The 14,071-nt window shown below is 38.4% G+C and overlaps 3 protein-coding genes across 7 annotated transcripts in view; 1 reads left to right on the forward strand and 2 right to left on the reverse strand.

Moving 5' to 3' along the window:
• LOC118410029 (protein tilB homolog) overlaps window positions 1-6,208 on the reverse strand; it is a 26,984-nt gene extending 20,776 nt beyond the window's left edge. For all 5 annotated transcript variants that reach the window (XM_035811493.1, XM_035811491.1, XM_035811492.1 and 2 more), the window contains exons 1-4: window positions 5,982-6,208; window positions 5,673-5,766; window positions 3,856-3,929; window positions 2,626-2,703 (exon numbers count right to left, since the gene is read on the reverse strand). In XM_035811493.1, coding sequence (XP_035667386.1) covers window positions 2,626-2,703; window positions 3,856-3,929; window positions 5,673-5,766; window positions 5,982-5,991 — 256 coding nt within the window. In that variant the 5' untranslated portion in view covers window positions 5,992-6,208. The remainder of the gene's footprint in view (window positions 1-2,625; window positions 2,704-3,855; window positions 3,930-5,672; window positions 5,767-5,981) is intronic.
• Window positions 6,209-6,374: 166 nt separating this feature from the next.
• On the forward strand, window positions 6,375-7,761 carry LOC118410036 (DNA-directed RNA polymerase III subunit RPC10-like). Its single transcript, XM_035811497.1, has 3 exons — window positions 6,375-6,580; window positions 6,762-6,849; window positions 7,161-7,761. Exons 1-3 carry the CDS (start codon window positions 6,470-6,472, stop codon window positions 7,286-7,288), a joined length of 327 nt encoding a protein of 108 aa, XP_035667390.1. The 5' UTR covers window positions 6,375-6,469; the 3' UTR covers window positions 7,289-7,761.
• A 248-nt stretch (window positions 7,762-8,009) lies between these two features.
• Window positions 8,010-14,027, reverse strand: LOC118410033 (cell division cycle-associated protein 7-like). Its single transcript, XM_035811495.1, has 12 exons — window positions 13,815-14,027; window positions 12,849-12,922; window positions 12,509-12,635; window positions 11,853-12,152; window positions 11,606-11,674; window positions 11,265-11,399; window positions 10,797-10,883; window positions 10,166-10,312; window positions 9,687-9,773; window positions 9,367-9,429; window positions 9,030-9,166; window positions 8,010-8,922 (listed from the first exon to the last, which is right to left on the reverse strand). Exons 1-12 carry the CDS (start codon window positions 13,887-13,889, stop codon window positions 8,910-8,912), a joined length of 1,314 nt encoding a protein of 437 aa, XP_035667388.1. The 5' UTR covers window positions 13,890-14,027; the 3' UTR covers window positions 8,010-8,909.
• Between the last annotated feature and the right edge of the window lie 44 nt (window positions 14,028-14,071).

Here is a 14,071-nt window from a genome sequence, read left to right on the forward strand (position 1 = left end):
TTCTTCAATACTTCTCTTAAAAAATGAACGCCTGGAAAATAACCGCTCCTTGTCGTACGTATGGCCCGTAAATTTGAACCCCCACTCTTTTCTGCCATTGGATACATCCTATCACATGACACAGCTGTGCCACAGACGGACCAAGGAAGTTCAACCTCCTTGGACGGACGGAGGCGTGCGCCCCATGGCGAGTACGAAATAACGCTGAATAAATTTACATCTTGCCTGCCCACGCATATCACCATAATTAACCCAAACAAACACGAGCAACACGAGAAGACACCGCCTGTGTGCACAAACTGTTCTTTCTCGACGCTTGCTTGTAGATAAAGAAATAAACATATTTCGTACATTTACCTGTAGTAAGAACTGCTTGCCGTTTTATAGAGAAAACACAACTCACTGCACAAAACGCTATACCTACTACATCCTTATTCTTCAAGCAGAGGTTGAGTCGCGGAGATATTCATAGCAGTAGTCGGGATTTCTACCGTCTCTTAGCTCGAGTGTCAACTTGTGAAAACAGGCGGCCTCACCCTGATTTAGACCCTGGAATTTCAGAACATATATGCGGTATAAAATAAAAAGGAAAGGGTCTCCTCCTGTTCGCAGAAACTGCGCTTCAAACATGCCGTATGTTCAGCAGAAAAAGGCAACGTTTCATAAAACCTTTGAGACGGTATTAGCCAATAGATAAAACGGGGGTAGTGCCCCCAAGTTTGCTTAAGCTACGCGGATTCAAAGATTAAACATGTCGTATGTTAACAGAAATACGCAACATTTCATATACGTCTTGGCCACATATAAGGTAAACGGGGGAGGTCTCCCCTAGTTCGCTTAAACTGCGCGGATTCAAAGATTAACCATGTCGTATGTTCAACAGAAATACGCAACATTTCATATACGTTTTGGCAGCATATAAGCTAAACGGGGGAGGTCTCTCCTAGTTCGCTTAAACTGCGCGGATTCAAAGATTAAACATGTCGTATGTTTTACAGAAATACGCAACATTTCATATACGTCTTGACAACATAAAAGCTAAACGGGGGAGGTCTCCCCTAGTTCGCTTAAACTGCGCGGATTTAAAGATTAAACATGTCGTATGTTCAACAGAAATACGCAACATTTCATATACGTCTTGGCAACATATAAGCTAAACAAGGGAGGTCTCCCCTAGTTCGCTTAAACTGCGCGGATTCAAAGATTAAACATGTCGTATGTTTTACAGAAATACGCAACATTTCATATACGTCAAGTTTTGGCAACATATAAGCTAAACGGGGGAGGTCTCCCCTAGTTCGCTTAAACTGCGCGGATTCAAAGATTAAACATGTCGTATGTTCAACAGAAATACGCAACATTTCATATACGTTTTGGCAGCATATAAGCTAAACGGGGGAGGTCTCCCCTTGTTCGCTTAAACTGCGCGGATTCAAAGATTAAACATGTTGTATGTTTTACAGAAATACGCAACATTTCATATACGTCTTGACAACGGGGGTGGTCTCCCGAGGATTCAAAGATTAAACTTGTTGTATGTTTTACAGAAATACGCAACATTTCATATACGTTTTGGCAGCATATAAGCTAAACAAGGGAGGTCTCCCCTAGTTCGCTTAAACTGCGCGGATTCAAAGATTAAACATGTCGTATGTTCAAAAGAAATACGCAACATTTCATATACGTTTTGGCAACATATAAGCTAAACGGGGGAGGTCTCCCCTTGTTCGCTTAAACTGCGCGGATTCAAAGAATAAACATGTCGTATGTTCAAATGAAATACGCAACATTTCATATACGTCTTGGCAAATATATTAACGGGGGAGGTCTTCCCTTCTTTGCTTAAATGACGGTTCGAAATAAATTATATATATGGCATCCTTCGGTCAATATTGACCATGGTATCCGCAACATTTCATATAACGTAAAATAGCGCATATAAGCTAACCGTGAGAGGTTCTTCCCTGTTCGAATTAAACCTTGTGCACAGAAAGTTTGAATACGTCAAACGCTTTCGGAATAGCTAAAAAACACAGACGATTATTGTATTTGATTTTGTATTGTATTGTATTTGTATTTGCTGAGTTATAAACATAACATTTTGTACCAGAAAGCGCAATAATTTTCAGTTTTGACTGTAAATCTTGCCACTGTTATAAAACAGATGACGCAATGTTTTATCTAACACCAGACAAAGGATTATTACATTTGACTTAGCCGGTTAACATGTATTTTGTAACAGATCTAGAGAAACGGTATTTGTCCGTTTTAACAGAAAATATTTTTAAGACATTTAAGTTGTCTTTTCGGCATACTAAAATACATGTAAAATTCACGCGAAGAAACACAACAGATTAAGTTAGATTTACAAACGCTGAAATCTTCCGTAAATGCCAAATGTATGTTTCCGATGCCTTTGATAGATCTTAAAATCTGCTGAAATATTTCTCCGCCTTTAAGGGCTTTATACGTATCTCTGAAACTTTGCTTAAAAAGTTGTTTTCGTGCTGTGTGGATATCTGAAGTGTGCATACTGTGGAAATACTGATGCTACATTTGATTTAGTAGATTTTTAAGGTTGCAACACTAGGGTATCCATCAGAATTATATACAGCTTGTATCTACCTTCTAGGTTCTCTATTCTTTCCACATTGTTGAGGGCAAGGTTCAGATACTCCAATTTCTTCAATCTTCCAACATTTTCTGGAAAACAAGAATTGTTAACTTTAAGTAATATATTTGATTTAGTAGGCTACTTATCTATAGCCACAAAGGAATATTGAAATTTTGTAAATAAGTATAACTTGACATCAATATCATAAACCAGCAGCAGGATATTCTAGATTTCTATTGTTTGTTAGATCTACCTGTAAATGCATAAGAATGTTAAATCTAAGACAAATTAAGAAAAAAAACAGGTGTGTATGATTTTCATTTGTTTTTTCCAGGACTTTATGTTCTTCATACATTCAAAGCACACCCATACTTAGTACTCACCTCAAGAAATGATTGAATCTAATGTTACATGTAATTCTATCTATTGTTTAAATTTCCATAGCAGATATGCCCAGTTTTGCCTGTCATGATGGGCCGTTGACCATAATTGGGCCATTAGAAAGTGGATTCCATCAAATGACAGGATGCTCTATGCCATCTATTTTAAAAACCAATAGTGACTTGATACATTATATCTGACTTGCACGGTGCCCTGGGATATAGGGACTCTCTACTCCATCACCAAGTCATAAAGATTAGCCCCTTCTAGCCATACATAAACAAAGTGATACTCATGATGCACATCTCTGTATTCTCAAAGGGAAGATTCTAATGACAAGACAGGAAACCTGAAGTTGTTTGTCATGGACAGAATCAATAATGCATTGTAAAAATCTGGTATTATGTGGACTATTATGATGATGGCCATTCAAATAGTACAAATTACAGGGAAAACAATCAGCTCTCTGCCAATAAGACAAAAAACTGAAGTCATTTGTTATTGTAGGAAACTGGGAAATAATGCAACTTATCATTATGTGAATTAAAAACTTAAACCTACATTAATACTACTTAACTACATTCTGTAAAACTCCATAACAAGTGCTTAGAAAATGACAACATTCATAAGAAAAAAAATACTTCTTTTATTTTTCGTGACTCTCCAGAATATGAAAAGATTATATAGAGTAGCCCAAGATGTCCTGAACATCTCTGTGAACTGTGCATGTCTTTGGTATTACTCACCCTGAATAAGTGGATCTCTTAAATTCAACTTTTTTTTTACTATGAGCATCTTGGGTTATATTATGTTGGAAATTATACAACACATGACCAATATTTGTCAATAATTGTACATACCTATCTTTGGAATGACATTGTTCTGCAAGTAAAGAATCTTCAGGTCTCTGCACCATCTATCCAGGTGTTCTATCCTGAAAAGGATAAATAGAGAAATTAAATTTTGATCGAGCCATTACGATATTACCACATTATAGATTTGCCAGTTCAGAGAGTCCAACTCTGTTCTAAGAGCACATACTTAAAATACTAAGACAAACTGCAATCTGATGGTAACATTTATGCAGGCTACTTAAATGTCAAAAGTAAGTAGATTAGCCCTATCAATACTGTGCTTTACTCTGCTTTCAATATTTACCTTTGCCAGAATGGCTAAGGTTATGTTTTAGGCTTGTGAGTCTGTGTGTCTGTGTGTGTGTTAACAGCATAACTCGAGAAGCCTTTGATGTATCCCGATTATATTTGATAGGTGGGTAGGGGTCGGGAAAACGAAGGTCAAGTTCGATAATGGGCCCCCTAGCGGCTTGCTAAGGTACTGCAGCAGAACCTCAATTTTTGATATCTCCTGTTCTGGACATGCTGTGATCATGATTTTCAAGTGGTAGATAGCCCTCGAGGCAGAGAGTAAGTGCTGGGAGTTTGGGCCCTAGCGGCTTTTTTGGAACTGCAGGCGCCGGTTTCCTTTCAAACTTTGGACGAGAATAACTCTACAACGTGTTGACGAATCGTCATGATTTTTGGTATGTAAATAGAATGAGTGATGACTTACATAATGGTATACTAATTATGCAAATCAACAGCTAATTTGCATAATTAATGAGGAAAATTTATAAAACCACTGCATTCCATGATAGGACTTTCAAACTTGTCACATATGTAGCTGGGAAGGAGAGAAATGTCGATAGATATCAATTATGCAAATGATGACCTCATTTGCATAATTAATGAGAAAATATGAACATGTTGGCGGATCATCATGCTTTTTGGTATGTAGGTAGCGTAAGTGAAGACCTACATAATGAGATACCAATTATGCTAATCAACAGCTAATTTACATAATTAATGAGGATATTTATAAATTCACTACATTCCATGATAGGACTTGTCACATATGTAGCTGAGAAAGAGAGAAATGTCAATACATATTTACCATGCAAATGATGATCTCATTTGCATAATTAATGAGAAAATGTGAACGTGTTGACGGATCGTCATGATTTTTGGCATGTAATATAATGTGATACTTATTATGCAAATTAACAGCTAATTTGCATAATTGATTAGGAAATGTTCATGAATCCACTGTATTCCATTATAGTACTTTCATCAAAGTTGTCACATATGTAACTGAGAAAGAGGGAAGAGAGTAAGAGGTGTATTTAAAGACTTTGAAAAAGAATAAGTCAAGAATGGATCAAAGGATCATCATGATTTTTGGTATGCTAATAGCTTAAGTAATGCTTGCTACAATTTGATATCAATTAATTGCAACTTGGGATCTAATTTGCATAATCAATGCCGAAATTTTATAAACCAACTCCAAGCATATAATTATAAAGAAAATGAAATGAGTAACGCATTTGTCTACAGACATCATTCTGCATAACAAACCTGGTTTATTTGGCAAAGGTATGTGTTCGTGGAACTCTAGTTACAAATGTTTCACAATATTCTTGCACATGGAGGATTGGTCAGAATTCGTAAGAATAGTCAACATTATCAGATAAAAATAGATGGGTTAATGACCTGGACTTGCACTTGTTAATGGGTTGATGGGGCCCAGGGGACAAAGACCCAGGGTAGAACAGGGTCAAGGGTCAGGACATTGGGGGATCAAAAACCATCAACTGATGATCTCTGACACAAATAAAGCATACCTTTCTACCCCTTGTTGATGGAGAGAGATTTCTTCCAGAGAATATATCTCACATTCATTGTGTTCTGCCCTTTTCCGAATCAGATCTTCTGTAACTGAGAAGACATAGTTAGATTAATTGATAACCAAAAACCTTTTATACATTAAAAATGCTTTTAATTTTTAAAAAAATCGATATTCATTACACCCATTTATATGTTACAAGTGATAAAAGTTATATTCAACTCGACTGACTTTGAAGATCGTGATAGAAGTCTACTCTACACTACTCTAAAGACCCACAAAATAATATACTAACGTTAGCACTTACTTCTGACCATCGTTCACCTACAAATTCAAGACACCCCGGGCCAAGCGGTAGCAGCTGGAAAGACCACAAGACACAAGCCAAGCTGAGATACTGAGAGTTCTTGTCTCTGTTCTGTAATATTTGTAAACAACCTTCCCTTTTCCTCCAAAATCATCAAGCTCAGGCTGTAGTAAATTCTGGCGCCTTCGGTTGCTGTGGCAATGGACGTAAAACTAGCGCTACGTTTGGCTTCGTACATTCGCTGTACATTGCTTGTCATTATTCCCTCAAAAATATCCATCACGAATTTTGACAGAAACGTTCAATGTGGCAAAAAAGAGATTTGAACGGAATGAATTATCTTTGATAATTTGAGCTACTTTTTAGGTACATTTATGCGAATTGGCGGTGTTGAACAAGGGGGTATTTGTAACTTCTGCGACCTATGACCCGACCCTTGCCGCGCGCAACTGGCTCTCGCAACCCATCTCTAGTTCTCTCATGTGAAGATGCTTCTGTTTTGTCCCACTTGTGCAAACTTGCTGGTCGCAGAGGAGGGTGAAAAATGTTACAGATTCGGCTGTCAAACCTGTCCATACATATACAACATCACACATAAGGTATGGTGGATTTTGTTTCGGGTTTCCTAAGGCCTTAACGTTACCCCCCTCCCTCTTCTGTTGGTAGTGTACATGCAAGGAGGTGATTTTTAACCTCCTTGGTACATGTAACGTTACGTCGTACGAATCTTGTAGCGCTATTAAATAAACTGACTTCTAAGCTGAGCTCTTTATCATTTAGATTTCCTTTAAGAAGTACCCAAAGCTGAAGGAGGTGGACGATGTACTTGGAGGACCTGAGGCCTGGGCAAACGTAGACTCCACAGAAGGTCAGTAATTTTAACCCGCCCACACAATAATCCTTTGGTGCTAACGTTTTGTTATCATAAAAGGCTGTAGCTCATGATTTGAATTGGCAAATAGCACAAGCCTCGAAGGGTGGTTATTCCGGCTGCACTGTAGGGAATGTAGTTGTCAATAAGAGTAGGGGTCTGCTAGGCTGAAAAAAAGTGATATCACTGTCTTGCATCATTTTCACCGTAATAGAGAATGGCTGCTTTACCTTACCTCTCTGAAAACTGGGAACATGTACATGCATACTGACATGATATATCCCTTCCCTGAATACCTTCCTCTGCAGAAAAGTGTCCAAAGTGCGAACATCCCAGAGCCTACTTCATGCAGATTCAGACCAGATCAGCAGACGAGCCAATGACCACGTTTTACAAGTGCTGTAGCGCGGAATGTGGCCATAGATGGAAAGACTAATTTCTCACTGAAACTATGTGTATTCTTTGTTGCTGTTTGGGAGCCTGAATAAGAATGAGGTTGATGAGCATTTTGTCCAATCAAAGTAATACAGTTCTTTATGTAATCTTACATGCATTATTATCTTATAAGGACTGAAATGGTCATTTTAGTTGTAAGGCTATCCCATCCCTTATCCACTAGAGAGCTATCTGTATGGCAAAGCTGTTCAACATATTCTGTATTCTTTGTTGCTGTTTGGAACCTGATTAAGAATGAGGCTGATGAGTATTTTGTCCAATCGAAGTAATACAGTTCTTTAAGTAATGTTACATGTATTAATATATATCTTATAAGGACTGAAATAGAGTTAGGAAGTCATTTTAGTTGTTAAGGCTATCCCATCCCTTATCCACTAGAAAACTGCCTGTATGACAAAGCTGTTGCATGTAGCATTTACATAATAAAGTACATACCAGTAGTGTCTAACATTGTATTGTTTCATCTGTGTTCTTTTCCATGCTCAGCAAGTTTGACAATCTAAGCAAATTTTGTCAAATCTCTTATTTCTAGTCATCACCATCAGTCCCATAGAATTTCCAGTAAACATCTAATAATCTAACAAAGTCAGAGAATTGAAGTTTATGAACCACTTTGTGAATTTTCATGAGTTTGCTTTTTTACTGACTATCCCAAACTCCCAATGTTTCCATTTAATTGACATCACACAAGGAAACGGGCATTTTCTTGAAGAATGGTTTAATATGACACAAAACATGGCTTTGATAAATGTTGGGGGTGAACACTATATGTAACTGACTGGATAGTGCCTAAAAAGAACAATCTCATTATAAACATGCTGATAAAAGAAATAGCAAATTCTAAAACTAAGAAGACAGACTTACATGTATGGTCACTGTTTCGATATTCTACCACCATTTACATCCAATTTTTAAAAATTGCCAAGAAATGATCAAGATTTGCATAACAGGATAACATTTAGTTCCACAAATGGCAGTGAATTAGATTCTTGGTGCCATTTACAATATCACATTTAATACTAGATAACAACTACACAATGGTCTTTTAATCTACATCTAACTGTTAAAATAACATCTCTACATCGGAATTCATTCTTTATCATTCTGTTACAACCTTATCTTTGCATGGAGCGTCCTATTTAGTGCTATACAATGCACCAAGACCATTATTGCATTTTTTCACTGTCAACTGAAACAGGCATTAGTCTCTAAGAAGTAAGAACCAAGATATTGATTGCAACTGTCTTGATCTATAGTGGTCTATAGCTTTTGCATATTTGAGGGACTTACGCCTGACATACGGTAGGTATCTGCACTTTGTTTTCATAGATAAGAACCCCTTAATCAGGAACAGAACATGTGCATCAGAAGGGATTATATCTTAACCCTCTATCTACTGTAACAAAATAAATTTGGTTCCCAATGGCAACCTTACTTAATAATATAGCTGTGAGTTAGAGTTGATTAATGAGCAGCAACTACTTCAAGTTGTACTAAGGTTATTCTGGTGCACTAGATGGCTCTGGGTGAAGATGATCACACAGAATGGCACAGAGACATCAACATCCACTGGTTGTCCACTTTGGGTGAAGTGCTGCACATCAGGCTTTTAGACTGGAACAATGAAAATGTGTTAGAATCAATGATGGCAGACTTATTGTAAATCTGAAGAAGAAAAGAAAAATAAAGGAATTTTTTTATTCCTTAGTTACTAGATTTACCTTTTGAGGAAAGCGTGCACGTTGCCATGACCATGGTGCTTGGCGGCATGAATGAGGATCCCTGTGGCACCTCTGCCTTTCTTCGCACGGCAGAAGCTGCAGTTACAGATCCCTCTGCAAGGTGGACAGGTCCAATCCTACAGACAAAAGTAACAAAATGTATGTCATTGGAACAACCAAAACCAATACTGTAGCGTATAACCAAGTCTGAATGCATAAGATAAACAAATGACTTGTAATTTGAATGATGGATTGTAATTTAGATAAACCACATCGTACTATACATTGTTTGAACTAATGAAAAGAAAAAATAGGAATGATCAGGGATAATACTAACTGGATCCATGAGTGCTTCTTTGACTTCCTCTCCGTACCGATTGCGCAGACAAGGTCCACAGAACTGAAATTTAAAGTTTTGTCAGTATCACACTTTTGCATACAAAATGTATCTTTTATCAAACTACAGTTTATAGCCAACATCAAAGAAACTCTCATCCTGTATATGAGATACATTTGCAAAATTGATTAGCCTTTATTAAACCAGGAGTTGAAAGTTTCAAAAAGATACGTTACAGTTAAATAACTTGGGGGTAATTTAAATATAACTGTTACAATAAACAACACAAGTCCCAAAAAAATGTCAGCATGAAGCACTACCTGTCCTCTGATGCCAACACAGCTCTCGGAGCGACAAGTTGTCTTAGTGTCTGCAGTCTTCTGTCGACACTGATGGCAGCTTGTCCCCTTGAAGAAAATAGTGTAATCCACACTTTAATCCATGCATCTAATATGTGCTTTGCCAACGCAATGGCATAACTTGAAATAATCTGATGCCATTATGTACTGTATGTGACTAGTGCAATATATCCTAGTGGGTAGTATTTATTTTGTACTTGGAATGTTGGGTCATAACCTAGCCAGGTCATACCTGAAGACTTATGAAATAATACATACTGCTTTCTCTGGATGCTTTGTACGTAGGACTTATGGGAAAGACTTGAGCACTGGCCTTGTTGGGCCCAAAGGCTATAGAAATGGAGATTGGCACTGCCCCTATATACCTAAAGATGTGAAAGGGGTCTTGATTAAGAACTTTAAAATGTTATGTGCATAATGTACATCTACTGTATACTTACATGCACAGAATTGTATACTTTATCAGCCACCCTGTCTGCAACCAGCTGTAAGTCTTCTTCTGTGATCTCTTCAACCGGTACAACACGGTGTGGCTGTGCCTTGTAACCTCCGCTTCGCCGACGTTTGGGTGACGGCAGCTCCGTTTCCTTTGGTGTGATAAAATGACATCAACAACCATCTTAGTCTGGGATATCTTATCACATTTTCTTGGAGCAGCCTGCATGGCTTCCACGATCTACTGGCCCCTTCTTTCAGCTGGGAATACAGGTAATAAGGATCATGTATGCACAGTCAATTTTAATCTTATTAAAGTCTGTGAGCAAAACCAGGTATTGCAATAGTCCTTATCTACATGGTGCCCACTTTATGCTCTGTATTACTTTAAAAAGATATGTAAGTGCTACCAGTAATCTAGCGGATGTAGGGTCCAGTGTTTTTCAGTCTGTTTATACCTCTTTCTAGTGGTCTACTTTCCTAGTGATCCCCTTTTATGCAACTTCAAGTACATTGTAATATTAAGTGTATTCATAATACTCAATAGAATACAAGGGTATTCTTTATACATTTATATATATATATAAACAATAGCTTAGATAATTCCTACTTTAAGAACAGATAATTCCTACTGACCTCAAGAGGAATTTCATCCTCATCCTCCCCATCACTTCCTTGCCTTTTTCCCGCACCGAACATGAAGCCAAACTTAAAACGTAGTTTCTGAAATAAAAACACACACCTATGATACTCCCGCAAATACAAGTTACATAGTGAAAAGTGGATAAAACAACTAGTGAAAATATTCAAGAATTTGTTGTTTTGTGCATGGTCACTAGCCCCCTGCTACAGTGCTTGCACAACTGTGTGGTCCAAGGGCTATGGAAATGGAGATTAGCACTGTGCCATATACCAAGAGATGTGGTTATCGCAACAATTTTAAGTAATTATGACAGCGTCCCATCCACACATGATGTGATCAAATGAAGTGGTGCACAATGAAAAGCTGGATGGCAATATAATATGACAGAATGTATGTAGTCATATTGGTTCTATTAGGTAATGGTGATAGGGAAATATAGAATTAGAGGTTAAGTGTCCTACAGGGGTGTTGTTGTTGTCATTGCCTCGAGCCCGGGTCATGGGGGGACTTGTCCTGGTACTGCAGTAGCTTAGGCGCTTCGGGTTTCTCCTGGGGACGAAGTTGTCGTCACCCATTGTTCTCCTTCTGGATGGTGACTGGATGTAACAAATGTTGTTAAAATATCACAAGAGACACTTGTACAATAACAACAACTGGGAGGAGGACTAGTTGAATAAAAAAAATAAGATGGTCAATATGAGAACCGTAAAATTAAACTTGTATGGCCTAAAACAGCTTGAATAAATCATCTTTTTCTTTGAAAAAATAAATGTAAAAGCTGAGATGTGTAAGAAAAATTTACCTTTCTCGCCTTCTTATGTGGGATGTTAAACTCTGGATTAGACCTTAGCTCTGCCAATGCCTGCTTCAGCTGTCAAAAAAAAAGGTGATCAGAGATGGCAGACTTCAACCCCTTTAATACATCTTCAGTGTCGCTATATTGTAAAGTACAAAAGCCTCATTAAATGAGTCTCTACAGCATCTTGAATGCATCCTTTAGAAAGACAAATGAGTTAGAATGTTAGAGTATCATTTGAGAGGACTCTTACCATGGCCTGATTTTCAGCCACATTCTTCCGCCTCCTCTCCTCAATCTCACTGTGAGCCCCAGGGTGGAGTGTTGGAAGCTCATCATCATCATCATCACCATCCGAGTCGCTCTCTGTGTCCCAGCTCCAGGACTGGGGCTCGGCTGGACGTTTGGGACTGCTGTCAGGGGATCTGGACTTCTCACTCTTCTCCTCCTCTCTCTCTTTCCTCTCTTCATCATCGCTCTCAGAATCTTCATTCTCCTGCTCAGATACTTCTTCCTCCTCACTTCTGTCATCATCATCATCATTAACCTCAACCTGTAGAAGGTAATTGGTAAATTCTTATCTATATTCTTTTAATATACCCTCTTACACCACTATTTCAACTCTATACTAGATATCTCTTGTGTGCACTGCCCACCCAGAACCTCAAAGATTAACCAGTGACTTGTGGCTGTAAATGCTAAAGACTACCTACCAAGACGAAAAGAAACAAAGATTGAGCAACCCAACTTCTTTGCAGTCTTGCCCGACAAAGCAGGATATTAAGAAGGATATGCCTACATTAGATGATTTGTCTCTGTACACAATGTGTCCCAATAACATTGTCAGATTTCTATTCATCTCTGTGCCCCAGGTACAAGCTTGAAGCAACTAAAATCCATTGTACTCACATGCTGAACTGCAGGGTTGTTCTCAATCTCACGCAGACCCTCCGCAAAACCTCTACGGTTGCTAGGACGGCCAAATTTGTCTTTGAACTCTTCGTATGGATACAGGTCTTTGATGGACACTGTGCCTCTGAAACAGAATAGATAACAATGTGGCATGCAATGTGGTCCATGATATTTTGCTCATTTTTTTACAGGATCTTCAAGTTCAAATTTGATTGTTTCTTGCAATTTTTTGTTCGAAGAAGAAAGGATGACATCTGAGAAGGCATTTTAGTATTATATTTTAACTCCCAACATGATTCATCCAAGGTCTATCATAGTGAACTAAAATGAAACTTACACTTCATGCGTGCCATAGAAGAAGACGACATGCTTCTTTGCCGACTTCTGGATCAAGGGATGGTCTTCCTCAATCTGTAATGAGATTTGATGATTACATGTGATTTGTGTATCTCCACCTCCAATTTTCCTGGTGATTTATTGTGTGCACAGACATGATTTAATGCTGCTTTTTTTTGTTATTCCCCACATTTGATTTTCTTCACAAAACTTGAAACTTTCAATTTGTTAAAAATGGGTTTGATCAAAGAGCTGGGCTGTCTACCTGGCCTGTCTACCTGGCCTGGCTATCACGTCAGGCCACTCAGATCCCCCCATTCATAGCCCCATCATATGGCACTCAGCCAAAATAGCTAATTGACAGGCATAGCAATTGCTAATCTCCAACCCTGCCAGTGACCTGAGGTTAGCCTTTCCACTGGCTGGGCCCTTCGGGAATGTGACTTTGGACCCCTACCGGACTTTGGACCCCTCCCGTTATACATATTCCTCGTGGTTTATTTCGTTCTTTTTTTTTTTTTACAATCTATCGCTCATTTTGCAGCTGTTTGTACAGTTTACTGTATGGTTCAAAACTTTTTTCTTTGGAAATGGCCAAAAATTGATACATGTAGATGTCATCCAAATAATCAAATAAACATCGCTAAACCCATTGGGGGTCTGGCCTGGTAGCCATAGGGATCAGTCATGCTGAACACATTTGACGACTGTTACGGAGTTTTCTACAAACCCACAACTACTAATATATTCACAAGAAGATACAGAATTTACCAAAATAATCAATACAACATAAGGGAGAAACCCTGCAAGTCACACTGTATCGATGTGCTGGACTTTTTGTCCATGTTATAATGTGATTGATTATTCGTTTTGAGCTCAACTCCTCAGATGCTTTATAGTTACGGTAGGCGTTATACTTATAGGTAGGCGTGCACCTCGGATTCACAGATTCAGAAGAAAAACTCACCCTGCCCGGCCAAGCTGGATAACCGCGAACTTTGGCGAACACCCGGTCCCCAGGCTGTGGTTCCCAGACTGACATCCTCAGTAATATCTCCCACTAAGGCGGTTTTTGCGGTTAAATCGGGGAATTTCGGTACAAGCGATTCGATTCCCGCAGCTTTAAATCTGCCACTTACGCTGCTGTTTACGCACAACTTTCTCCTTTGTACATCCACGTAAAATATAGTTCTACATTTTTTAGCAGGATATAGCGCATATATC

This window comes from Branchiostoma floridae, chromosome 2, assembly GCF_000003815.2.
Source record: "Branchiostoma floridae strain S238N-H82 chromosome 2, Bfl_VNyyK, whole genome shotgun sequence".
Classification (NCBI taxonomy): domain Eukaryota; kingdom Metazoa; phylum Chordata; class Leptocardii; order Amphioxiformes; family Branchiostomatidae; genus Branchiostoma; species Branchiostoma floridae.

Bases quoted from the DNA above. Each gene is read 5' to 3' on its own strand.
- LOC118410036 (XM_035811497.1), top strand. From the start codon at position 6,470: ATGCTTCTGTTTTGTCCCACTTGTGCAAACTTGCTGGTCGCAGAGGAG. The intron at 6,581-6,761 runs GTATGGTGGATT...TTTATCATTTAG, and splicing joins TATACAACATCACACATAAG to ATTTCCTTTAAGAAGTACCC. The intron at 6,850-7,160 runs GTCAGTAATTTT...CTTCCTCTGCAG, and splicing joins AAACGTAGACTCCACAGAAG to AAAAGTGTCCAAAGTGCGAA.
- LOC118410033 (XM_035811495.1), bottom strand. From the start codon at position 13,889: ATGTCAGTCTGGGAACCACAGCCTGGGGACCGGGTGTTCGCCAAAGTT. The intron at 12,153-12,508 runs GTGAGTACAATG...TACCTTCTACAG, and splicing joins ACAACCCTGCAGTTCAGCAT to GTTGAGGTTAATGATGATGA. The intron at 10,884-11,264 runs GTAGGACACTTA...TTTTTATTTCAG, and splicing joins ATGACAACAACAACACCCCT to AAACTACGTTTTAAGTTTGG.